This window comes from Carcharhinus amblyrhynchos, unplaced genomic scaffold, assembly GCF_965287045.1.
Source record: "Carcharhinus amblyrhynchos unplaced genomic scaffold, sCarAmb.v2.hapA scaffold_38, whole genome shotgun sequence".
Lineage (NCBI taxonomy): Eukaryota > Metazoa > Chordata > Chondrichthyes > Carcharhiniformes > Carcharhinidae > Carcharhinus > Carcharhinus amblyrhynchos.
The window spans coordinates 6,142,603-6,166,924 of NW_027649779.1; the positions used below are offsets into that span (position 1 = coordinate 6,142,603).

General features: G+C 46.8%; 2 protein-coding genes across 7 annotated transcripts; one reads left to right on the forward strand and one right to left on the reverse strand.

Annotated features, from left to right (window-relative positions):
- The first annotated feature begins 613 nt into the window (after positions 1-613).
- LOC145362479 (uncharacterized) lies at positions 614-22,959 on the forward strand. Of its 4 annotated transcripts, none has more exons than XR_013889987.1 (2): positions 614-865; positions 10,113-10,199. XR_013889987.1 is itself a non-coding variant. In XM_080218490.1 (2 exons), the coding sequence occupies exon 2, from the start codon at positions 21,458-21,460 to the stop codon at positions 22,157-22,159; it is 702 nt and encodes a 233-aa protein (XP_080074616.1). In that variant the 5' UTR covers positions 614-865; positions 21,173-21,457; the 3' UTR covers positions 22,160-22,959. The 4 variants fall into 4 exon arrangements, 3 of the variants coding, with proteins under 3 accessions (XP_080074616.1, XP_080074615.1, XP_080074617.1); XM_080218490.1 differs by lacking the exon at positions 10,113-10,199 and adding an exon at positions 21,173-22,959; XM_080218489.1 differs by lacking the exons at positions 614-865; positions 10,113-10,199 and adding exons at positions 18,976-19,054; positions 21,173-22,959.
- Positions 6,648-12,890, reverse strand: LOC145362478 (uncharacterized). Of its 3 annotated transcripts, XM_080218488.1 has the most exons (3): positions 12,869-12,890; positions 11,367-11,497; positions 6,648-10,106 (listed from the first exon to the last, which is right to left on the reverse strand). In XM_080218488.1, the coding sequence occupies exon 3, from the start codon at positions 9,878-9,880 to the stop codon at positions 8,996-8,998; it is 885 nt and encodes a 294-aa protein (XP_080074614.1). In that variant the 5' UTR covers positions 9,881-10,106; positions 11,367-11,497; positions 12,869-12,890; the 3' UTR covers positions 6,648-8,995. The 3 variants fall into 3 exon arrangements, 2 of the variants coding, with proteins under 2 accessions (XP_080074614.1, XP_080074613.1); XM_080218487.1 differs by lacking the exon at positions 12,869-12,890 and having other exon boundaries at positions 11,367-11,590; XR_013889986.1 differs by lacking the exons at positions 6,648-10,106; positions 12,869-12,890 and adding an exon at positions 10,149-10,252 and having other exon boundaries at positions 11,367-11,590.
- Positions 22,960-24,322: the final 1,363 nt, after the last annotated feature.

Below are 24,322 nucleotides of genomic sequence, written 5' to 3' on the forward strand. Positions count from 1 at the left end.
TTCACTGGAACACTCTCACTCGAGTGTGTGTGTGTGTCTTGATGCTTTTCCATTCACGCTGATATTTAAAATCTTTTCCCGGAGATAGAACAGAAAAATATTTCTCCTTCCACGTTTAAAAATCTATATCAGGTGCTGATGGATGGAATAATTTTGTTAGATCGTTCTGAAATGTATTGTTTGAGTTTCCCATTTGAAAAAACTTCCTCTTCTAAGACACTGTAGACAAAAGTTTTCACTGCATCATGATGGAAATTCAGAACAGATAATTCGAGTTTAAATCATAGAATCCCGACAGTGCAGCAGGAGGCCATTCGATCCATCAAGCCTGCACCAACAACAATCCTATCCAGGCCCTATGCCCATCACCCCATCCTAATATTAACCTTGATGTGGAGGTGCCGGTATTGGACTGGAGTCGGCACAGTGAGAAGTCTCACAGCACCAGGTTAAAGTCCAACAGGTTTATTGGGTAGCATGAGTATTCGGGTCATTGCTCCTTCATCAGGTGAGTGCCTGATATTAACCTAACCTGCACATCTTTAGACACTAAAAGGCAATTATAATTAACTATTACAGGGATTACAACCTCTCACACTGATGTGTGCATGGCCCTGAAGGCTGCAAACATCAGCTGCAGCTTGGGAGTGAAGGAAGCTGTTTAAAACACTTTGGTCCAAATCACTGCATTCCTGGGCACTAGGACCCGGTGGGGAACAGGGACCCGGAGCCTCCGCTCACTCTGTTACGTCACCAGAATGAAGACGCATGCGCACTCCTCTGCTGTAAACCAAGATGGCGGCCTTTAACCGGGGGGCCTCGAATCGGGGAAAGAGACCCGGAGCTGCCAACGCGGGAGCTTCAGGTTTGTATCCGGGTTTCGGACCTTCACCCAGTGTTTACACACCCTCCCCGATCAAAGGCCGCTCCATTATTCCCTCTGGGTTTCCGCAGCTTTATCGGCCGCGCAAGAACCAAACCAGCGTCTGTCCCGCAGGAGCTGCCACTCAGTGCGCATGCTCCCATTGGAATGGGCACTGCGCCTGCGCACCACCATCCTGTGGTGTAGATGGGACTTGGATTTTGATCTGATTTATTGTCACATGTATTAACACACAGTGAAAAGTATTGTTTCCTGCACTATACAGACAGAGCATACCATTCATAGAGAAGGAAACGAGAAAGTGCAGAATTTAGTGTTACAGTCATTGCTATAGTGTAGAGGAAAATAAAAACAAATTACTGTAGATGCTGGAATCTGAAACCAAAAGAGAAAATGCTGGAAAATCTCAGCAGGTCTGACAGCATCTGGAAGGAGAGAAAAGAGCTGATCTTTTGAGTCCAGATGACTCTTTGTCAAAGCTCTTTTCTCTCCTCACAGATGCTGCCAGAACTGCTAAGATTTTCCAGCATTTTCTCTTTTGGTTGTAGAGAAAGATAATGTTAATGCAGTGCAACTTAATGCCATTCAAAAGTCTGATGGCAACAGGGAAGAAGCTGTTTTTGAGGTGATTGGTACATGATCTCAGACTTCATATACAGCTGCCATCTTTATAAGGGGCAATGGGCAGCAGGGCGCATATGCAGCTGCCATCTTTATAAGGGGCAATGGGCAGCAGGGCACATGCAGCTGCCATCTTTATAAGGGGCAATGGGCAGCAGGATGCATATGCAGCTGCCATCTTCATAAGGGGCAATGGGCAGCAGGATGCATATGCAGCTGCCATCTTTATAAGGGGCAATGGGCAGCAGGGCGCATATGCAGCTGCCATCTTTATAAGCGGCAATGGGCAGCAGGACACGTATGCATCTGCCATCTTTATAAGGGGCAATGGGCAGCAGGACACATATGCAGCTGCCATATTCATAGGGGGCAATGGGCATTGATTGCAGAGTTGGTCCCTTTTTCATTGAATCACAGGCTGACTAGTCAGGAGCTGGCTATGTGTTGGATGCAGAACTCGGTCCCTGGCCTCCTGTGTGGGTCTTTTTTATTGTTGCCTCAGTGTGAACTCCATTTATAACCCGTCTCTGTGGGTTCTCTCTCAATCCCGTTACTTTCCGTTTCAAATAAATTTCACAGGAACTAGGAGACGATCAGCAGTCTGGAAACTGAAAATAAATATATCAGAATCTGACAGTCATTCTAATTATCGTAACTGAGAATCAGTGAATTTTGAACACGGAAAGTAAAAGCACCGTTCACAGTGGGGAGAAACCGTGTGTGAACGAGGTTTCAGCCCATCATCTGACCTCCCAAAACACCAGTGCGGTCACTCCATGGGAAACTGCAGTAATGTGGGGACTGTGGGAAGAAATTCAATCACCCACATCCAGGCTGGAAACTCATCGGCGCAGTCACACTGCAGAGAGACCGTTCACCTGCTCTCAGTGTCATTCAGTCATCCAACCTCCTGACACATCAACGTGTTCACACTGACGAGAGACCATTCGGGTCCTCTCTCTGTCGTACTGGATTCAGGCATTCACAGAATCTCACTGCATTATCAGCGCACCCACACTGGGGAGAGACCATTCACCTGCTCTGAGTGTGGGAAGGGATTCACTCAGTCCTCCATACTGCTTAGACACCAGCGCACCCATCCTGGGGAAAGGCCATTCACCTGCTCCAAGTGTGGGAAGGGATTCACTCAGTCCTCCATACTGCTTAGATACCAGCACACCCACACTGGGGAGAGGCCATTCACCTGCTCCGAGTGTGGGGATTCACTCAGTCCTCCATACTGCTTAGACATCAGTGCACCCACCCTGGGGAGAGGCCATTCACCTGCTCCGAGTGTGGGAAGGGAGTCACTCAGTCCTCCATACTGCTTAGACATCAAATAATTCACAAGTAACCACAGTGATTGGAATCTGATGATAATCCTATCCGTGACTGTAATACATTCATTGGGTTTGTTTTTGCTGATGTTATTGAACTCCAGCCAGTTTTAAGGTTTAATATTCTGAAGAAAAGTCAAATAGATTAGCTTTGTGTTGAATCTTTTTGATATCCTCAACATGAGTTAATTCCTTTTTGAGGTGTTCTCTCTTTCTCCCTCCTTCATCTTCACCTCCCCACGAGTGCTCATGGAGGAGAAACTCATGATCTTCTTTGTGAAGACAATCCAACCAGCTGCCTCTGCTGCTTCCCTCCCTTCCCCTAACCCACTGGACCAAACCACCTCTAACACTCCCCTTTGTCTGACTTCTGAACTCGCATCTTTCTCCAGTTTTCCTTCTGCTCCCCTCCTGTCCTCTGAGAGCTCATCTTGTCCACGAGACCCACCAGCTGATTCCTCAATCCAATTCCCACTCATCTACTGCAAGACGTTCCCCAACAGGTTGATTTGGCATCGCAAACTTTCAGAATGCTGCTCCTTCATCAGGTTACTTGAATTCCAACCATCATTTTGCATTTGTGTCTCTGTCTCTATATATTGTGTTTGTGAACCTACATCTCCATTCAGCTGATGAAGGAGCAGCGTTCCAGAAGTTCATGGTTCCACATAAACCTGTTGGAACTTAACCTGGTTTTGTGACTTTTTGCTGTGCCCACATCAGCCCAAAGCCGGCATTTCACAGAATATTCCAGCGCAGTACAGTCCCTTCGGCCCTCGATGTTGCGCCATCCAGTGGAACCAATCTAATAACCGTCTAACCTAAACTATTCCAATGTTATCCATATGCCTATCCACTGATCATTTGAACGCCCTTAAAAGTTGCCGAGTCCACAACTGCTGCAGGCAGGACATTCCACGCCCTTACTACCCTCTGAGTAAAGAACCTACCTCTGACATCTGTCGTATAATTATCACCCCTTAATTCAAAGCTATGTCTCCTCGTGTTAGCCATCACCATCTGAGGAAAAAGGCTCTCACTGTCCATCCTATCTAACCCTCTGATCATCTTGTATGCCTCAATTAGGTCACCTCTTAACCTTCTTCTCTCTAATGAAAATAACCTCAAGTCCCTCAGCCTTTCCTCATAAGACCTTCCCACCATACCAGGCAACATCCTGGTAAACCTCCTCTGCACCCTTTCCAATGCCTCCACATCTTTCTTATAATGCGGCGACCAGAATGGTACGCAATACTCCAAGTGCGGCCGCACCAGACTTGAACAGTTGCAACATGACCTCATGGCTCCAAAATTCAATCCCTCTACCAATACAAGCTAATGGGATTTGTAACAGTGACTGAAGACAATGGCTTTGATCTTTTCAATTTTTAACTGGAGGAAATTTCAGTACTGGATGTGGGAGAAGCAGTTTGATCATTTAGTAACAGTGGATGAATGGAGAGGGATGGGGGTGAGGTAGAGCTGGGTGTTGTCAGTGTACACGGGAAGTTTCACACGGTGCTTTTGTCACTTAATGGCAGCATGTGGATGAGAAATAGGAGAGGCCACGGATAGATCCTTGAGGAAACATCAAGTTCAGGGGCCTTGGAAAGGAAAAGGAAGCTGGAGAGGAGAGCAGAGATTGTTTTTTCAGAAAGTGTGGTGAGAGTGGATTTAAAGGTGAGAAGGATAGGACCAAAAGAGAACAAGAACTGTAAAAGGTATTGATTAATACACAGAATGGTCAGCAGCTTAGTGTGAATAGGGTCAACAGAACATAAGGTTCGCGGGGGTTGTTGGGGTGGGGGTGACATCGCAACTTCTCCATGTTAGCTGATATTGTCAATACCTCTCTCTCTCAAACCCAATGACATCAACCACTTCTCAAACTAATCCCGGACACTTTTAAACTACCATCCCATCTTCTGTTCCTCTCGAAAGTCCTTAAACCTTTCTGACCTTGTAAAGTTTATTTTTATTCAGGATCTGTGGAATCTTGTGCCTTTATTCACTTGTTAAGTATGTTGAATGTCCACCTTTATCTATTTTACACAAACTCACCCAAATCTAAAAGCAGTTTAGTAGGAATTGAGGGGAACAAACAGAAGGTGGGTCTCCTGAACGAGATGAATTGCTAAGAGGAAATGGAGAGTGCTACAATCCCAGCTAATGTTATTACTGGACCTGACTTCACAGGGGATTCGGTCCGCCTTGTTGTCCAACAAGGGGCATACACGCGGTGGGTCGTGTGAGGGCTGCTCTTGGATGTTGCTTCGAGAGTAGCCTAGTGCTTCACGTCATTAGTGTGTGCTTAAACTGGACCAACTGACGGGCAACATGACAGCTCAGTGACTATCACTGTTTGCTGTGCAGACACATGGATTTGGGCCGGTGTCTGTGGGAGTATGCACATTCTCCCTGTGCTTGCGTGGGATTTCTCCGGGTGCTCCGGTTTCCTCCCACATCCCAAAAAACGTGCTCTTAGGCTGATTGGTGTAACAAATTATCCCTAAATTAGTCTTCTCTCAATTTTCCCCAATAGGCGTAGACAATGGTCATGGGTAGAGGAGGGAACTCAATGTTAAAATGGCGGCACGGGCTCGTTGGGCCTGTTTCCCATTCTGTGTTGTTCTTTGACTGTCCCAAAACCTTGGCTCAATTGACCGTAACTTTTATGTGGATGAACAGAGGCACTGGACGGCCAATTAGCTTTTAACAAAAACATCTTTTAAACATAAATAACAGTAACATCAGACTCCTTCTTTCCAGCCAACTCCTGCTGCAGTCAACACACCAGAGGATGCTCCCTCTTGTGGTGATGTGAGGTACACGGTCTCTACCTGGGGTGGGTCATTGTATCCTCAGACTGATGGAGGGTCTTGTTGCAGGATTGTGCTGCTGCAGCCCAACCTATTTAGAGAATTGATACCAATCTCAGACACAACTATGGGCAACACTCTGCCTTTACACAAACACACTATCTCACACACACACACACACACTCCCACACAAACACAGAGCCAGGCTGAGACCAGATATCAATTTCAGTTCAAATCAGCTGCTGGGCACTAAAATAATTACAAACAAATCTGAATTTAATCTGGGATTTATTGTGAAATGGGATCATGTATAAATGTCGCTCCGTGTGGAGTGGAACTGATGATTTGTCTGCCATCTGTAAGCTACCTGAACAGATATTAAATTGGACAGGTTATAACGTTTGAATTGTAAGATCTAATGGTGTGAAGTATGTGGGAGCAGCGTGGATGTGAATAAGGCTGGAATACCGATTGGGAGAACGAGAGTGAAACTGCTGTGCTGAGTTGGAGAGAGGGATGGATGGATGGAGAGAGGGATGAATCAGGGTGAATGTGAGAAGCTGAAGACTGCAAGAAATTACAAAACTCGTGAATGTAACCCAATCCATCACATAAACCAGCCTCCCATCCATTGACTCTGTCTACACTTCCTGCTGCCTCGGGAAAAGCAGCCAGTATAATTAAGGACCCCAGACACCCCGGCCGTTCTCTCTTCCACCTTCTTCCGTCAGGAAAAAGATACAAAAGGCTGAGGTCACGTACCAACCAACTCGAACAGCTTCTTCCCTGCTACTGTCAGACTTTTGAGTGGACCTACCTTGCATTAAGTTGAACTTTTTTTACACCCCAGCTGTGACTGTAACACTACATTCCGCATTCTCGCCTTTCCTTCTCTATGAAAGGTATGCTTTGTCTGTATAGTGTGCAAGAAACAATACTGTTCACTGTATACTAAGACATGTGACAATAATAAATCAAATTTCATCAAATAAATTTACGTTTGAAGAGGTTCCCAGTGTCTCTGAGCAGCTGAACTGGGGAAGCCTTTGGGCCGAGACTGTGCTGCTGCTGTTTCCCCTCCTGTACAGTAAGAAGTCTCACAATGACCAGGTTAAAGTCCAACAGGTTTATTTGGTAGCACAGGTTTTCGGAGTCTCAGGCCTCTTCCTCAGGTGAGTGAGGAGTTGTGTTCACAGACAGGGCAGATATGGACACAAACTCAATTTACAAGATAATGGTTGAATCAACGTGAGTGGAGAGAGGGTTAAGCACAGGTTAATGTGTATTGTCTCCAGCCAGGAAAGTTAGTGAGATTTTGCAAGCCCGGGTAAGTCGTGGGGGGTCAGAGATGGTGTGAAATGTACATCAGGGATGGCTGTATCCTTCTGAGCTGCTGCTCCTCCTCCTGGTGTCACCTATTGCCCGGTTCACCCCAGTCGCTGTGGGACATCCGGGGCCTGTAGAGAGACCAGCTACCATACTGCTATGGTAGCCAAAATGGAAGGCTTGGAGGAATTTCTCCCAGAATTGTGTCAGGACGTTTGTGTATTTTAAGGAACATGTAAAAGACTCTTTGGCAGGAGTGTTGGTCTAAGTATTATCTACGTTTCTAGGTAACGCAGCTATCTGTCAATGGTTTCTCCAGTGTCTGTGCTATCGTTTGTCTTGTTTCTGGATAAATTGGTCTCTCCAGTTGTTTGTAATGTTCTGGGTTGTGTAGTTGAACTGTGTCCTTTGGTAGGTTTTGTTGTCTGTCCATGATAATAATGTGTCCTTTGTCTGCCAGTTTTATGATGATGTCCGTGTTGTCTCTTAGTTCCTTTGTCTCCTGTTCTTCTGAGGTTTGTGTTGCCTGGGAGGGTGGTGGAGGTGTGATGCCTCACATCCTTCAAAAAAAACCTGGATGAGTAGTTTGCCCACAGCCTTGGTGTGCCAAGTGCTGGCAAGTGGGATTAGATGGACCAGTCAGGGCATTTCGTACATCAGTGCAGACTCGATGGGCCGAAAGGCCTCTTCTGCACTAGAATATTCTGTGATTCTATTTAGTTTCTTTTCAATTATGGGATGTTTTCTATCTTCTTCTTGGTAAATTCTAAGGTATCCCTGCTGATTTTGGGTGGTATCCATTTGGATTTTGGTGTCAAGGGGGGTTTTCTCCGAGTTCGTTTCCCCAAAGCAAACTGTCAATTTTTTATCCTTTTGAAGAATTCCTCAAGGTCTGATTCTGTTGGTTGGTTTTGGGTTTGGCGGCGGATATGAAGCAAAGTCTTTTCCCTGGAACCTTTTGTGTTTGTGTTAGTTGTAAAGTTGTGCTGATGTTACTGGTAATGCTGCCTATTCTGAGAGGGGTTCTGCTCTGGGCTGGCTGTCCCTCTGCACGGTTTCTGTGATCCTTGGTTAAACTTTTCCATCTGCACTGTGGTCTCCATCCAGTGGATGACTCTAACTTTCATTCTTTTATCGTGTTCCTTAATCATTATTCTGAATAGTTCCTCTATGGTGAGCAGTTTGACATTATCCTCCTGTTCCCCCAGTGGTCTGGGACTGGGTACCATTTTGTCTTTTGCTGTTTACTGGGAGTGTCCTTTGGCTCGTGGTTTGCTTTGGTTCTGTTCTTAGTCTTTTTTCTGGCCCTAGGGCTCCCTGCCTTAGGGGTGTACCCGGGATGAATTCTGAGCTTGTCCAGTCTCGTGCTTCCCTTTACAGGTCCTTTTACAGTTCTCCAGGTCCCCAGTAAGTCTGAGAGAAATGTGATACAGCAGCCACAAACAGAGGGAGATAAACCACAACTTCTTGCTTTGGTGGGATGCTCAGGGATAGCGTTTTCTCCTCACTGTCCAATTCATTAAGGTTCCAGTTGTAGCTCCTTGTCACTATCCTCCTAGTTAGTGCGTTCTCGTCTTCCTTTATTATCTACGTGTGGGGGCATCTTTTGTGCTCTGCCTGTTTTCGCTGCGCTCTGCCTGACGCTTGTCTTCCCCATCCTGGAGCAATGTGTTTGTGAGCTTGCTGTATTCCTTCCCCTTGGTTTGGGCTGTTGATTCTGTTCTCCATCAGTGTCTGTTTTGAGGTCTCTTGTGGGGAACCTATTCCAAGTAGATGTGTTGAGTTTGTTGTGTTCAGTCACGTTGTTGCAGTTGTGGTTTATCTTCTTCTCTTTGTGGAGTGCTGTGTCACATTTCTCTCGGATTTAATGGGGACCTGGAGAGCTTTTGGTTCTTTATTTCAGTCAGACGGGGTGGGAATTTGATACGAGTTTGAGGGGTGGTGTTTTTGTTTGATGATTCTGGGTGACAGCGAACATCAGCAGAAACAGAACAATTATTATCAGACCATCAGTTTTGAATGTGATTAACAGCAGAATCCAATTCCTGTGGTTGTTTATGAACTCGCTGATGTGTCAGCAGGCTGGATAGCCAATGGAATCCCTTCCCACACACGGAGCAGGTGAATGGCCTCTCCCCGGTGTGAACTCGCTGGTGCGCTCTGAGGTTGCCTGAATGCCTGAACCTCTTTCCGCAGGAAGAGCAGCTGAATGGCTTCTCCTTAGTGTGAACTCGCTGGTGGGTCAGGCAGTGGGATGACTGAGCGAATCCCTTCCCACACACGGAGCAGGTGAATGGTTTCTCCCCAGTGTGAACCCGCTGGTGTGCAGTGAGTTCCGACGACGACCGTAACCTCTTTCCACAGTGAGTGCAGTTGAATGGCCTCTCCCCGGTGTGAACTCGCTGGTGGACCACCAGGTTGGCTGACTGAGTGAATCCCTTCCCGCACACTGAGCAGGTGAATGGCCTCTCCCCGGTGTGAACTCGCTGGTGTTTCAGCAGATCCGAGGATACCGTGAATCGCTTGCCACACTCAGAGCAGGTGAACAGTCTCTCCCCAGTGTGAACTCGCTGGTGCTTACTGAGGTGGGATGAATGTCTGAATCTCTTTCCGCAGTCGGTACAGCTGAAGGGCCTCTCCTCAGTGTGAAATCGCTGGTGTGACATGAGACAGACTGACTGAGTGAATCCCTTGCCACACACCGAGCAGGTGAAAGGCCTCTCCCCAGTGTGACTGCGTCGGTGGTTTTCCAGCTGGTATTGAGAGTTGAATCCTTTCCCACAATCCCCACATTTCCATGGCCTCTCCCCGGTGTGTGTGCGTCGATGATATTCCAGCCGGGATGGATAATTGTAACCTTTCCCGCAATCCTCACATTTCCAAGGTTTCTCCATGGTGCCAGTGTCCTTGTATCTCTCCAGGTTGGATGATCAGTTGAAGCCTTGTCCACGTGCAGAACATGTGTACAATACCTCCTCGCTGTCAATGGTGTGATGTTCTTTCAGGCTGAGTAACTGGTTAAAACTCTTTCCACACTCAGTTCACTGGAACACACTTACTCAGATGTTTGAGTGTGTGTCTCGCTGCTTTTCCAGTCACACTGATGTTTGAAATCTTTCCCTGCAGGCAGGACAAACATTTCCGCTTTCACATTCAAATGTGGATAATATTCAGGCCCTGATGAATTGAATGATTCTGCCAGAGCTTGCTGCGATGTTCCGTGTGAGCTACCTGGCCCCTTATGATCATCTTCCCCTTCTGAAAGCCTGGAAAAGGAGATGTAAAAACTCTTCACTGCGAGTGAGCAGGATATAAATCCAGAATAGACAATTGGAGTTTCTCTGGAACATTTTTTTCCTCTCTTGTTCTCCCACATCTGTAAATTCCCTTCCCACACATACACTCCCACTCCTCCCTGGGCTGAAATCCAAACCCATCTCACCATTTCTTTCCTCCACTCCCAGTTTTCTCCTTCCCTCTCTCCTATGTCTGGGTTGAGTGAAAAACCAAACCAAAGAATCAATAATTTTCTCTCCTGATACGAAGAAGCATTACCCACTTTCTGTTACATCATTATAAGAGGGGGCAGCACGGTGGCACAGTGGTTGGCATTGCTGCCTCACAGCACCTGGCACTGTTCCCTCACATACCAGGGACCCGGGTTCAATTCCGGCCTCGGGTCACTGTCCGTGTGGAGTTTGCACGTTCTCCTCGTGTTTGCAGGTTAGGTTAATTGGCCATGATCAATCGAGCCTAGTATCAGGGAGATTGGTGGGGTAAATGTGTGGGGTTGTGGGAATAGGGCCTGGGTGGGATTGTAGTTGGTACAGACCTGATGGGCCAAATGGCCTCCCTCAGCACTGTAGAGATTCAAGAGGGCTGCACCACATTCACCATGAAACCAAGCTGATGACATTTAACCTGGGCCTGTTTTTGGGCAAATTTCTTGCAGCTGCAGTTTCTCATTTGGGGTTTGTAGTCCACACTGACTGTTACTGACACCTCTCCACCCACAAGTTCCCCTCCAGTGCCTCTTACCAGCTGCTGAGCAACAAACATCATCTTTTCCACAGGTAACTGGAGATGGGCAATATTTACTCCTGTCCAAATCCCAAAAACACAGCAAAGAACAAAACAAAGTAGAGCACAGGAACAAGCCCCTTGGCCCTTCAAGTCTATGCTGATCATAATGCCCCAACCAAACTGAAAAGAAACCTTCTGCCCTTACTCGGTCTGTTTCCCTCCCTATTCACGTACCCATCTAGCTGCCTCTTAACATTTTACAACATTTGATTTCATTAAATTAGATTAAATCACTGATAAAAATAATTATTCCAAAAACAATACCCATTTGACAATCCGATTTCCCCTAAAATTTACCTCCTTTGATGGTGTCACTTTGAAAATTGCTGGGCCCAACTGGATTCCAACATCCTCTGTGTTAAAAGCGGCAGTTTCACTTCCATCTCCACTACAGCTCAAACTGATCCAAAAGGAAACAGAATCATTACCTGGAGGAGATAAAAAATGCTGGACTACGAGAAGGGCCAGGAGTGGGAGGAGCTGATTCGCTGTTACAAAGCCAAGCATGGGTGTAATGGGTTGATTGCTGCTGCCCCCCCCCCCCCCCCCCCCCCCGTATTGTAATCATTCAGTGGTTCTGCGATTCAATGAAAAGGGAGTGAATACTGGTGGCCAATCACCAAACATCTAGCCCAATACAAACCAGTTCTGAACGGGTCTGTCTCTCTTTCTAGATTTGGATTGTGGACTCAATGGGCCAAATGACCTCCTCCTTCTGTACTGTGGGGATTCTATAAAGTTGTCAATCGTTAACCCAGGCCTGTCTGCAGTCTGAGTGAACAAAGAACAACACAGCACGGCAAACAGGCCCTTCGACCCAACGAGCCCGCGCCACCATTTTAGCATTGAGTCTCCTCTCTACCCATGACCCTTGTCTATGCTTATGGCATTCCACATTGAGAGAAGACTAATTTAGGGACAATTTGTTACACCAATCAGCCTAAGAGCACATCTTTGGGGTGTGGGAGGAAACCGGAGCACCCGAAGGAAACCCACGCAAGCACGGGGAGAATGCGCGAACTCCCACAGGCACTGGCCCAAATCCACGTATCTGCACAGCTAGCAGTGATAGTCACTGAGCTGTCGTGTTGCCCAGCATCTGGTCTAGTTTCAGCATACACTAATGACGTGAAGTACTAGGCTATTCTTGAAAACATCCAAGAGCAGCCCTTGTACGACCCACCGCGTGTATGCCCCTCGTTGGACAACAAGGCGGACCGAAGCACCTGTGGATTAAAAGAGAAAAACATCAATACTATGCATGAGTGGTTAGCACTGCTGTCCCACAGCGCCAGGGACCCGGGTTCGATTCCTGGCTTGGGTCACTGTCTGCGTGGAGTTTGCGCATTCTCCCCGTGTCTACGTGGGTTTCCTCCGGGTGCTCCTGTTTCATCCCACAGTCTGGAAGACGTGCTGGTTAGGGTGCATTGACCCCGAACAGGTGCTGGACGGTGGCCATCAGGAGAATTTCACAGTAACTTCATTGAGGTGTTAATGTAAGGCCTACATGTGATAAGTGAACTTCACAATGAGACAAGTTTCTCCCCTGGTCACCCAGACCCTGAGGCCCCGCCCACCCAGCGATTGCGTCACGCAGACGGCCACGCATGCGCTCCCCGTTAAACCAACATGGCGGTGATGGCACTGGGCCCCGGGTCCCGGGGAAAAAGCGTCGCGGCTGTGAATACGGGACCCGTGGGGTATACTCGGGCCCTGCGGCCTATAGCGGGTGTTTGTGAAGCTTCCGTTCCCTCCCCGCCCCGTCTCCTGGCTCCATTCCCCACCGCACCAACTCTTACCCGCTGGAAAAAAGTGTCGCCCTGAATCGCAGGGACCCCGGGCAAAGTGACATTGCGCATGCGCCAAGTATAGCACTGCGCTTGCGCACTGGGTTCCGGTGCCGTAAATGGGGCGCTTTCATAACCGCAGCGAATGCCGGGTAACAGCAGTGCCATTCAATTCCCAGTCAAACGACAATATTGATTCTCAATTCCGATGTATTTTTAAACATACGCAACATCTGTGGACGATTGCTGTGATATATTCCACATAAGACATAGGAGCAGGAGTAGGCCATCTCGCCCTTCGAGCCTGCCCCACCATTCAATAAGATCTTGGCTGAACTGAAGTGGATCAGTTCCACTTTCCCGCTTTCTCCCCATAACCCTTAATTCCCTTGTCTGTCAGAAACCTATCTACCTGTGTCTTAAATATATTTAGCAAGGTAGCCTCCACCACTTCAATGGGCAGGGAATTCCAGAGATTCACCACCCTTTGAGTGAAGAAGTTCCCCCTCAACTCTGATCTAAACTGCATCCCCCTCCCTTATTTTGAGGCTGTGCCCTCTAGTTCTGCTATTCTAGAACGTAGAAGATTACAGCATAGTACAGGCCCTTCGGCCCTCAATGTTGTGCCGAGCTATGTCCAATCCCAAGATCAAGCTATCCCACTCCCTATAATTCTGGTGTGCTCCATGTGCCTATCCAATAAGGATTCTATTTGTCAAGTTTTGCACGTAAATCTCCAGTGGGTAAGTGAACAAAGAACAATACAGCACAGGAACAGGCCCTTTGGCCCTCCAAGCCTGCACCCATCATGTGTTCCCAACTGGACTATCTGCTTCTATCCCTCTATTCTAAGTGCTGTGACTGTTATGACTTTCACACTGGTTCTCCTGAAGGTGCAGATTCTGGCTGCTTTCAATTCATAATCATTCGTTCCTGTCTCTATCTCCAGAGACTGAATACTGACCTGAACCCAGATAAAAAAATTCCAGATGAATATTGCCCTCTTGATGGATACTGAATATTTATTGGTTATTCCACAGATGTAACCCACTTCACCCATCATGCTGTCTCTTTAGAAATCTATCCAATTAATTCCACAGCCCTGCTGGCAGAATCAAAACGGTACATCGACTGTAATAATCCATGACCTTAATAGAAATAGTTTTGCAGCTGGATAATTCTCAGACATATTCACCCTCTTTAGAAGGTTTGATTGCCCAATTTATTAAGATATTAGGAGCCATTGGTGAGTTAATCACACAGAGTAGAGTTTAATTCAAAACACTGCAGATACTAATGAATTATTAATAAAGGGCCAAGTCAAGACGGAATGCAACAGCTGTGTCATCGTGTCCTTCCACCCGAGTCCCAGAAATTGACAAGGGGGATGACGGGAGAGAGCAGTGTGCATTTAGGACTCCAGAAACAGGAACTTTAGAGACAATTTAACTCAGTGCACCAGTGGAAGAGAGGGAAGCAGCAGAACCAGCTGGTCAGATTGTTTCAATGACAAATAAGTTCCATGCACTCCTCGTACTTGTTGGAGTGAGGATGAAGGAAATAGCAGAAAAAATGGAGGAAGATATGGGTTCATAAGAACGTAAGAAATTGGAGCAGGAGTAGGCCACCTAGCCCTTCGAGCCTGCCCCGCCATTCAATAAGATCATGGCTGATCTGAAGTGGATCAGTTCCACTTTCCCGCTTTCTCCCCATAACCCTTAATTCCCTTGTCTATCAGAAACCTATCTACCCGTGACATAAATATATTCAGCGAGGTAGCCTCCACCACTTCAACAGGCAGAGAATTCCAGAGATTCACCACCCTTTGAGTGAAGAAGTTCCTCCTCAACTCTGATCTAAATTGCTCCCCCCCATTATTTTGAGGCTGTGCCCTCTAGTCCTGCTATCCTTTCTAAGTGGGAAGAATCTCTCTACCTCTACCCTATCTATCCCCTTCATTATCTTATACATCTCTATAAGATCCCCCCTCAGCCTTCTAAACTCCAACAAGTACAGACCCAGTCTATTCAGTCTCTCTTCATAGGCGAACCCCCTCATCTCCGGTATCAGCCTAGTGAACCTTCTCTGTACTCCCTCCAAGGTCAATATATCCTTCCGCAAGTGTGGCGACCAAAACTGCACACAGTACTCCAGCTGCGGCCTCACCAGTGCCCTGTACAGTTGCAGCAAGACCTCCCTACTTTTATATTCTATCCCCCTCGCTATAAAGACCAACATCCCATTCGCCTTCTTGATCACCTGCTGCACCTGCAGACTGGGTTTTTGCGACTCATGCACAAGGACGCCCAGGTCCCTCTGCACCGTAGCATGCTGCAGCTTTTCACCCTTTAAATAATAATCCCTCCTACTATTAATTCCACGTTTAAGTTCCTTCCTACTTTCAATGTGCTCCTCAAGGGTTTCGTCCATTCTTAGACTCGGTCTATCACATGCTTCCTTTTTACTGAGCTTACAATTTCCCTTGTCATTCCTGTTTCCCGAATCCTGCCATTTCTATCCTTCATTTGTTTGCGAGAATATTGCCTGTCCTGCACTTCAATCAACAGGCCTTTTAAAAGTCTTCCACGTGCCAGACATGGATTTGCCCTCAAATAGTTGTTCTCCATCCACGTTCCCCAGTTCCCATCTAATCTGGATCTAACTGGCCCTCGCCTAATTAACCACCCTCACCCTGAGTGCCACTCTTATCAATGACTATCTCAAATCCTATGGGATTATGGCGGCTAAGCCCAAAATGCAACCCCCCCCCCCACTGAAACACTGATCACCTGGCCCAGCTCAATCCCCACTATCAGGTCTGGTACGGCTCCCTCCCTGGATGGATTGTCAACACACTGTATCAAAAAGCCCTCCAGGGCACGTCTAACAAACTGTTCTCCATCCTAGCCCTTGGCTGTAAGGGAATTTGTATAGATACTTAACAAGAAAAAAGTGAGCATTGCTCCCATAGAAAGTGCATCTGGAGAACTGATTGTGAAAAGTCGGGCTACTGTGGGTGAACTAAAGAGAGATTTTCATAGAACCCTACAGTGCAGAAAGAGGCCCTTCACCCCATCGAGTCTGCACCGACCACAATCTCACTCAGGCCCTACCCCCATATCGTACCTGCTAATCCCTCTAACCTAAGCATCTTGGGACACTAAGGAGCAATTTTTAGCATAGCCGATCAACCTAACCTGCACATCTTTGGACTGTGGGAGGAAACCGGAGCACCCGGATGAAACCCATGCAGACATGAGGAGAATGTGCAAACTTCACACACACAGTGACTCGAGCCGGGAATTGAACCCAGGTCCCTGAAGCTGTGAAGCAGCAGTGCTAATCACTGGTTAGCAGCAGGGCAGCATGGTGGCACAGTGGGTTAGCACTGCTGCTTCACAGTTCCAGGGTCCTGGGTTCAATTCCCGGCCTTGGGTCACTGTCTGTGTGGAGTTTGCACATTCTCCTCGTGTCTGTGTGGGTTTCCTCCCACAGTCCAAAGATATGCGGGTTAGGTTGATTGGCCGTGCTAAGAAATTGCCCCTTAGTGTCCTGGGGTGTGTAGGTTAGAGGGATTAGTGGGTATAATACATAGGGATCTGGCGGTAGGTTCTAGGTGGGATTGTGTTCGGTGCAGACTCGAAGGGCCTCCTTCTGCACTGTAGGGTTCTATGGTTCCGTGCTGCCCTGTCTTTTGCACCCATCTTTGCTATAGAGGGCAGAAGTAACCTCCCAGAGATAGTTCTAAATCAGGAGATGGAAGAGATGGCGCAAATCAGGAAGATTACGAACAGTGTTATTGAGCACATTGTTTGGGTGTGCGCGCTGAGAGATTCTCTGATCCGAATGGATTTCCCCCTCAGGCGTTGAAAGAAGAGACTATTGAGATTGTTGTTGTAGTGGTTTTAATTTTACAAAATTCCATCGATTCAGGGAAAAAGGGAGAAAGTGGGAAAGTTCGGCCCAGTTAGCTGAACATTTGTCACAGAGGAAATGTTAAAAGCCATTCTCTTTCTCAAAAGGCAGTGGAAGTATAGTCTTTGAATATTTTTAAGACAAAGCTGGATAAATTCCTGTTTAACAATGCAGTGAAAGGTGATGGGGGTTTAGGCAGGAATGTAGAGTTGAGGTTACAATCAGATCAGCTTACTGAATGATGGAGCAGGCTCGAGGGGCCTCTTCCTGCTCCTAATTTTTATGTTGGTACGCTCGCTGGTGTTTCAGCAGGTGGGAGGACTGAGTGAATCTCTTCCCACACTCGGAGCAGACGAACGGCCTCTCCCCGGTGTGAGTGCGCTGGTGGACAGTGAGATGAGATGATTGTCTGAACCCAGTCCCACACTGACGGCACCTGAATGGTCTCTCATCAGTGTGAACACGTTGATGGTACATTAGTTCTTGACAATTTTTGTAGCACTTCCTGCAGTCCGGACATTTAAAAGGTCTGTGTTCGCTGTGGATACTTTGGTGTGTCATCAGGTTTGATGAATTAATGAATCCCTTCCCACACACACAGCAGGTGAACGGCCTCTGTCCTGTGTGACCACGCTGATGAATTTCCAGCTGTGACGGATAATTGAATCCCTTCCCACATTCCCCGCATTTCCACGGCTTCTCCCTGCTGTGACTGCATTTGTGTCTTGACAGGCCGGATGACTGACTGAAGTCTCGCGCACACACTGAACATGTGTACAGTTTCTCCCCACTGTGAACAGTGCTTTTTCCTTCCATGTTCAAAATCCAATCATATTCCGGCTACAGTAAACTGGGTGATCCTGACGTGATGTTTGGGGTTGAGCTTCCTGATTGCAAATTCACCCCTTTCTGAAACAGGAAAACTGAGAGTGAAGCCACAAAAGCAGGTGGTGAAACTGAGCTGAATGGATCTTGTAATTTGTGGGGCCGGCACAAGGAATGAGTGACCATGAAAACTGCTGGATTGTCATAAATGTAACAACTGGTTCATTATATCCTTCAGGAAAGGGAACCTGCCACCCAGTCTGGGCCGATACACGATCCAGTATCTATGGACAGGAATAAGAGGGAGAGAGAGGGGGGTAGAAGAAGTAGAGGATGAAGAAAAGGGATTTTTCTGTATCAGCTTGATCAGAACTCTGGCAGAATCATGTAATGCTAAACCTCCAACATTTACAATGTCCAGGGTATTAGATATATGTGAAGACTTTCACCTCTGAGTTCCCCTCCAACTCACACATCATCCCGATTTGTCTGACATCCAATACTGGAACATCAGGAACTTTCTCTCATTTAGATATTGGGAAAGTTGAAGCCATTCTTTCCAGTTCCCACTCCAAACTTCATTCCCTGACTACTGACACCGTCACTCTCACTGCCAACTGTCTGAGGCCAGCTGTGTGGACGGCACGGTGGCTCAGTGATTAACACTGCTGCCTCACAGTGTCAGGGACCTGGGTTTGATTCCTGGCTTGGGTGACTGTCTACGTGGAGTTTGCACATTCTCCTCGTATTTGTGTGGGTTTCCTCTGGTGCTCCAGTTTCCTCCCACAGTCTGAAAGATGTGCTGGTTAGGGAGCATTGGGCCGTGCTAAATTCTCCCTCAGTGTAACCTGAACAGGTGTCGGTGTGGTGACTTGGGGGATTTTTACATTAATTTCATTGCAGTGTTAATGTAAGCCTACTTGTAGCACTAGTAAATAACCAGGTTGTTCAGAACCATGATGTTATATAACCATGGTTGAGGGGATGGCACAGTTGTGCTGCATCAGTGAGAAATTGGAAGTGAAAGAGTGAAGCAGTTTGATGGGCAAGTTGTCCACATTCTGTCACTGGGAGGAATTTCCAATAAGGAACTTATTGTATTCAACAAAAATGGCATCTACACATACGCCCTACTGCGAGTGCCCCCAATAAAGATGTCAGCTGCGCATGCGTCCTACTGCCAATGCACCAATAAAGTTGTCAGTTACGCGTGCACCCGTGTGAATGCCCCCGATAAAGATGGCAGCTGCGCATGCGCCCCACTAAAAATGGCAGCTGCGCACACGCCCTACTGCGAATGCGCCTTAGTGCGAATGCCCCCCGATAAAGATGACAGCTGCGCATGCTCCTTGCTGGGACCACCTGAAAAAGATGGTGGCGGTTAACCGGGGTTTGTAACTGAGAGAAAGTTACGGTTCTGCTTTGTACAAACAGGCCGGGGACCATCCCCAATTACCGGTAGGTTCTTTTTCAAGGATACGCGGTTTATGTAAGGTGTTTACGAAGTCTCGTAAACCGCCCGCCTGATCCATCGCTCCCTCTGCCTCGCCATTCCCACCTTTTACTAATTGTGTATCTGAGCAAGAATCGTTTCTCCGTCGCCGTTAATCACACTGCGCATGCTTCACTTACACCCCAGCCCCGCCGCTATGACTGATTGGAGGACCAGCCGCTCCTGCGCGGTCCTCCAGCCCCGCCCCTCATTCACTTCGATTGGTTGGAGGACCAGCTTCTCCCGCTTGGTCCTCCAGCCCCGCCCCCTCTTCCTATTGGTCCATAGCCGCCGTCAATCAGTCCCCGGCATTGTGATGTGGAGCATACGCAGTGTCATTGCTGTCCTTGGTGCTGGTTTGTCCCGGAGAAGCGGAGTCAGCGTTAGGTGGTGGCTGGGCGGGTCTGGAAACACTTTGTGGATCCGCTTCAGAATCATTGTCAGCTTCCTGGTTTGCAGCTGTGGGGCTTCTCCCGGGAACAAGCCCAGGTTAACAGCCCCATCCTGGCTCAGACACTGGAGGTTCTGGAAACACGTTGTGGATCCGCAGGTGGTGAGGAGCTGGAACCAGTGGGATTTAAATGGATCCAGAGCCTGAAATCAAACCGGGAACATAAATGGATCTGGGCGATGAGTCTTCATAAACACCCAGTGTGGGCTAGATGCTAGATCTCGGGTCAGGGTGGCACGGTGGTTAGCACTGCTGCCTCACAGCGCCAGGGTCCTGGGTTCGATTCCCAGCTTGGGAGTTTGCATGTGCTCCCTGTGTCTGCATGGGTTTTCTCCAGATGCTCCAGTTTCCTCCCACAGTTGGAAAGATGACCTAGTTAGGTGCATTGACCCAAACAGGTGCTGGTGATGAGGGGAATTTAATTGCAGTGTTAATGTAAGTCTTACTTGTGACTAATAAATAAACTTTAAGGAACATTATAAAACAAAGTGAGATTCCCAGATACATCAGGAGACAATAGGACAGGTGACCAAAAACTTGGACAACAAGGTGAGTTTTAAAGAGAGTCTTAAAGGAGGAAAGTGAGGCAGAGACAGAGGAATACAGGGAGGGAATTCAGAACCTAGGGCTGAAGACATGACCACCAGTGGTGGAGCAATTACAGTAGGGAATGTACAAGAACAGCACTGATATCTTGGATGTTTGTGGGAAGATTACAGAGATCGGGAGGGCTGAAGCTATGGAATGATTTGAAAACAAGGATGAGAATCTTACAATCAAGGTGTTACATGCGTGGGAGCCAAGGCAGATCAGGGAGGACAGGGGTGATCAGGGGGACAGGACTTGCTGTTAATTAGGAAAGGGTTGGTGGACTTTTGGATGACTTCACATTTCCATGGGTAAAACGGAGACCTGCAGGAGTGCGATGGAACAGTTGAGTTTGGAGGTAACAATGGCCTGAATGAGGGTTTGAGCAGCATTGAGGTAGAGTTGAGGTCGTGTGATGTTACTGAGGTGGAAATAGACGGTCCCAGAAACTTGGGATCAAATGGGACACTGAGGTTATGAACAAACTGGCTTAATTTCAGACATTTGCCAGGAAGAGGGATTGAGTGGATTGCAAAGGAACAAGACATGGAAGGGGGGCCAAAAACAGTGGCTTCCGTATTCTTGATCTTGAATTGAGGTTAATTAGTCAGCAGGAAGAGAACCAGAAAGCAGAATGGGCTCTGACACTGATACCAGGTGTAAATTAGTTAGAGAGAGAGGTTTGGAGAAACCCCCTTCACAAATTCTCATCAAATCTCTAAACAGTCAGTTCTGGACACAAAGTTAAACCTGCTATTCTGACTGATGGGTTCAGGGTGATTCGGATTAATGTTTTCTCTTGTGTTTTGAATGAATTGAATCATCAAAAATACTATCTCTAGTTGCACACATTTTTTAAAAGCATACTGAAATGATTATCTGTCAGTTTATTTGGATTTCAGTTCAGGGAGGAGGGAGAGTGTGTGGGATGGGGATCTGCAACTTTGAGAGTTCGAGAGGAAAAAATTGCAGAGAAACTAGCATTGTCTGTTCAGAATTTCTATCCTGGACTGTTAGTGATGACTTTTATTGACGGTTTTTACAGGTATTAGACCAAACATCACATCAAGATCTGACAGAATCACTCGATTCCTAGGAATCGTACTTGGAATGTGGAAGGAGAAATGTTTGAAATCTTTTCCTACAGACAAAACAATCAAACATCAGTGTGACTGGAAAAGCACCGAGACACACCCGAGTGAGAGTGTTCCAGTGAACTGACTGTGAAAAGAGCTTAATCCAGTTACACAGCCTGAAAAAACATCACCATTCAGTGAGGAGAAATGTTCTCGTGTTGTGTGTGTAGAAGAGGCTTCATCTGATCATCAACATGGAGAGACATGATGACACTGACACTACAGAGAAACCGTGGATATGTGGGGACTGTGGGAAAGCATTCACTTGCCCATCCAAACTGGAAACTCATCGACGCACCCACACTGGGGAGAGACCCTTCACCTGCTCCATATGTGGAAAGGATTTCACTCAGTCATCCAACCTGGCATTACACCAGCGTGTTCACACTGGGGAGAGGCCGTTCAGCTGCTCTGTGTGTGGGAAAAGATTCATTCAGTCATACAATCTAGCATTACACTGGCGGGTTCACACTGGGGAGAGGCCATTCACCTGCTCCGTGTGTGGGAAGGGATTCATTAATTCCTCGAACCTCGTGGCACACCAGCGAGTTCACTCTGGGGAGAAACCATTCAGCTGCACTGACTGTGGAATGAGCTTTAAGCTTTCGTCCACTCTGCTGAAACACCAGCGAGTTCACACTGGGGAGAAACCATTCAGCTGCACTGACTGTGGAAGGAGCTTCAGACACTCAGGCGGTCTCACTGTACACCAGCGAGCTCACACCAGGGAGAAGCCATTCACCTGCTCCATGTGTGGGAAGGGATTCACTGATTCATGCCAACTGCTGAGACATGAACGGGTTCACACTGGGGAGAGGCCGTTCTCCTGCTCCGAGTGTGGGAAGGGATTCATTGATTCATCTCAATTACTGAAACACCAGCGAGTTCACAAGTGACAGCAGGGATTGGATTCTGCTGTTAATTCATTCTGACAGCAGGAGTTTGTTTCTGCTGATGTTAATACAGCCAGTAACTGGGCTGGAGTTTCATATCCTGGATCAAGAGATGATTGTGCTCCTGGGGTTGCAGTTACTGCTGTCCATCAGAAATTAGTTTACAACAAGATGTGGAACTTTTACTTCCGTCTCAAATTGTTTAAGTTGAGTTTCTTTATTAGTGTTACAAGTAGGCTTACATTAACACTGCAATGAATTTACTGTAAAAATTCTCCCAGTCGCCACTCTACACGTCTGTTTGGGTACACTGAGGGAGAATTTAGCATAGCCAATATACCTAACCAGCACATCATTTGGACTGTGTGAGGAAACTGGAGCACCCGGAGGAAACCCACGGGGACACGGAGAGAACGTGCAGATTCCACACGGACAGTGACCCAAGTCAGGAATCGAACCTGGGTCCTGGCACTGTGAGGCAGCAGTGCGAACCACTGTGTTACCGTGTCACCCTACTGATCTTGGCCCAAATTCCACTATTCAGTATATGAGAGGTTGCAGCAATGAACATCTCCAATTAGAAAGTGTTGATTAATCCTTGCTGAGAATTCTTACTCACTGTCACATTACACACAGTGACACCACCATAATCCATCAGAAAGAAGGGGAATGGGAATTGCTGGAGAATCAAGAGTCTCTCCAAATGTCACCCATCCCATCTGGAACAGAAATGCCCTCAGCACAGGGATAGCATCTTTTAAGATTAAACCAAATAAACTCAAGTTAAATCAGGACAAGGTAAAAGGGGCAGCTCCCCAAAAGGAAAGGGAACAGCCTGAACAAAATCAAAGTACAAAGGAAACTTCAAAACATCAAATTAAAATGTGATTATTAGGGTCAATAATGCACCCCAGCCCCTGCAGCGCCAGCTCAGGAATGGCGATAAGTCAAATCCAAGTAATAGATTGGAAGAAATCACCATCTAATAGCCTTACAAAATCTTTGGATACTGATGGAATATTATAGAAAGAAACGTCTTCGGAAGAAAGCTTGCTGGCTGACAAACATGGGACAAGCCTTTCTCCCTGTCAAGGACCTGTGTCTAACACAAGCCCTGAAGCAAGACATTTTTAACCCCGATACCATTGGCTCTTATGGTAACTAGCTACATGTACAGGTTAAAATAGGCCCTCGAGCAAGGAGGTTTCAAATTGACTGGCTTCTCCCCAATCAGGCTCATTGAAGTGAATCTTCCATAGGTACCAGCTATGGACATCAACATTCACTTGGTTTCAGCCGTCTACTTGTCCTCTGGGATCTGTAAACCTCTCTCACAGGTCAGGTGCTTTTCCTATCTATTTAACTCATGCATCTTGTTTTAAATGTCGCTTCTCAATAAACTGTTTTAAAATCACTACTGAGCTCAATTCTCTTTTTGGGTGGAGACCAGTAAGAGTTTACAAAGTCGATTTTTAAATGTTTCTGTAGGTTTGTGAATAGGAAGAAGCGAGTGAAAGTAAACATTCTCTACGAGAGGCAGATAAAAGGGAAAATATAATGGGGAACAAGGAAATGGCAGAGAAATGCAACAAATACTTTGTATCTATCTGTCCTCATGGTAGAAGACAAAAGAAACATTCTAGTAATGGGGAACCAAGGGGGTAGTGCTAGGGGGCAGGAACTTTAATACAAGGAAGAACCATTTTCAAACATGAGTCACCACCCCAATGTCGTTCGAGTTGTAATGCTGTTCATCAAATGTCAATAATAATGAAAAACCTGACAGACATGTTCCAACATCATTTTATGGAACTTTACAGTAAAGTTGTGAATTGAATCATCCTTTCTGACAAGTACAATGTGAATAAAAGTTTTTAAAAAATGAAACAAGCCATTTAATTCCCATCAAAATGGGTTTGATTGATCAATGGTGGGAGTTGCACAAGTCCAAAGCTGTTGTGGCTTTGGAAACACAGGTTACACACTCCCTTGTCCCATAAGAATGAGGGTCTTCTAGAAATAGAGACTGGAGAAATTAATGGGACTAAATGGTGACAAATTCCCTGGATCAGACAACCTGCATCTTGGGGATTTAGAAGCGGGAGCTTCAGAAATAGTTGCTGTGTTAGTGTGATCTTCCAGAATTCCTTAAACTCTAGAACAGTT

Coding starts and splice junctions, on each gene's coding strand:
- LOC145362478 (XM_080218488.1), bottom strand. CDS start 9,880: ATGGAGAAACCTTGGAAATGTGAGGATTGCGGGAAAGGTTACAATTAT.
- LOC145362479 (XM_080218490.1), top strand. CDS start 21,458: ATGGAGAGACATGATGACACTGACACTACAGAGAAACCGTGGATATGT.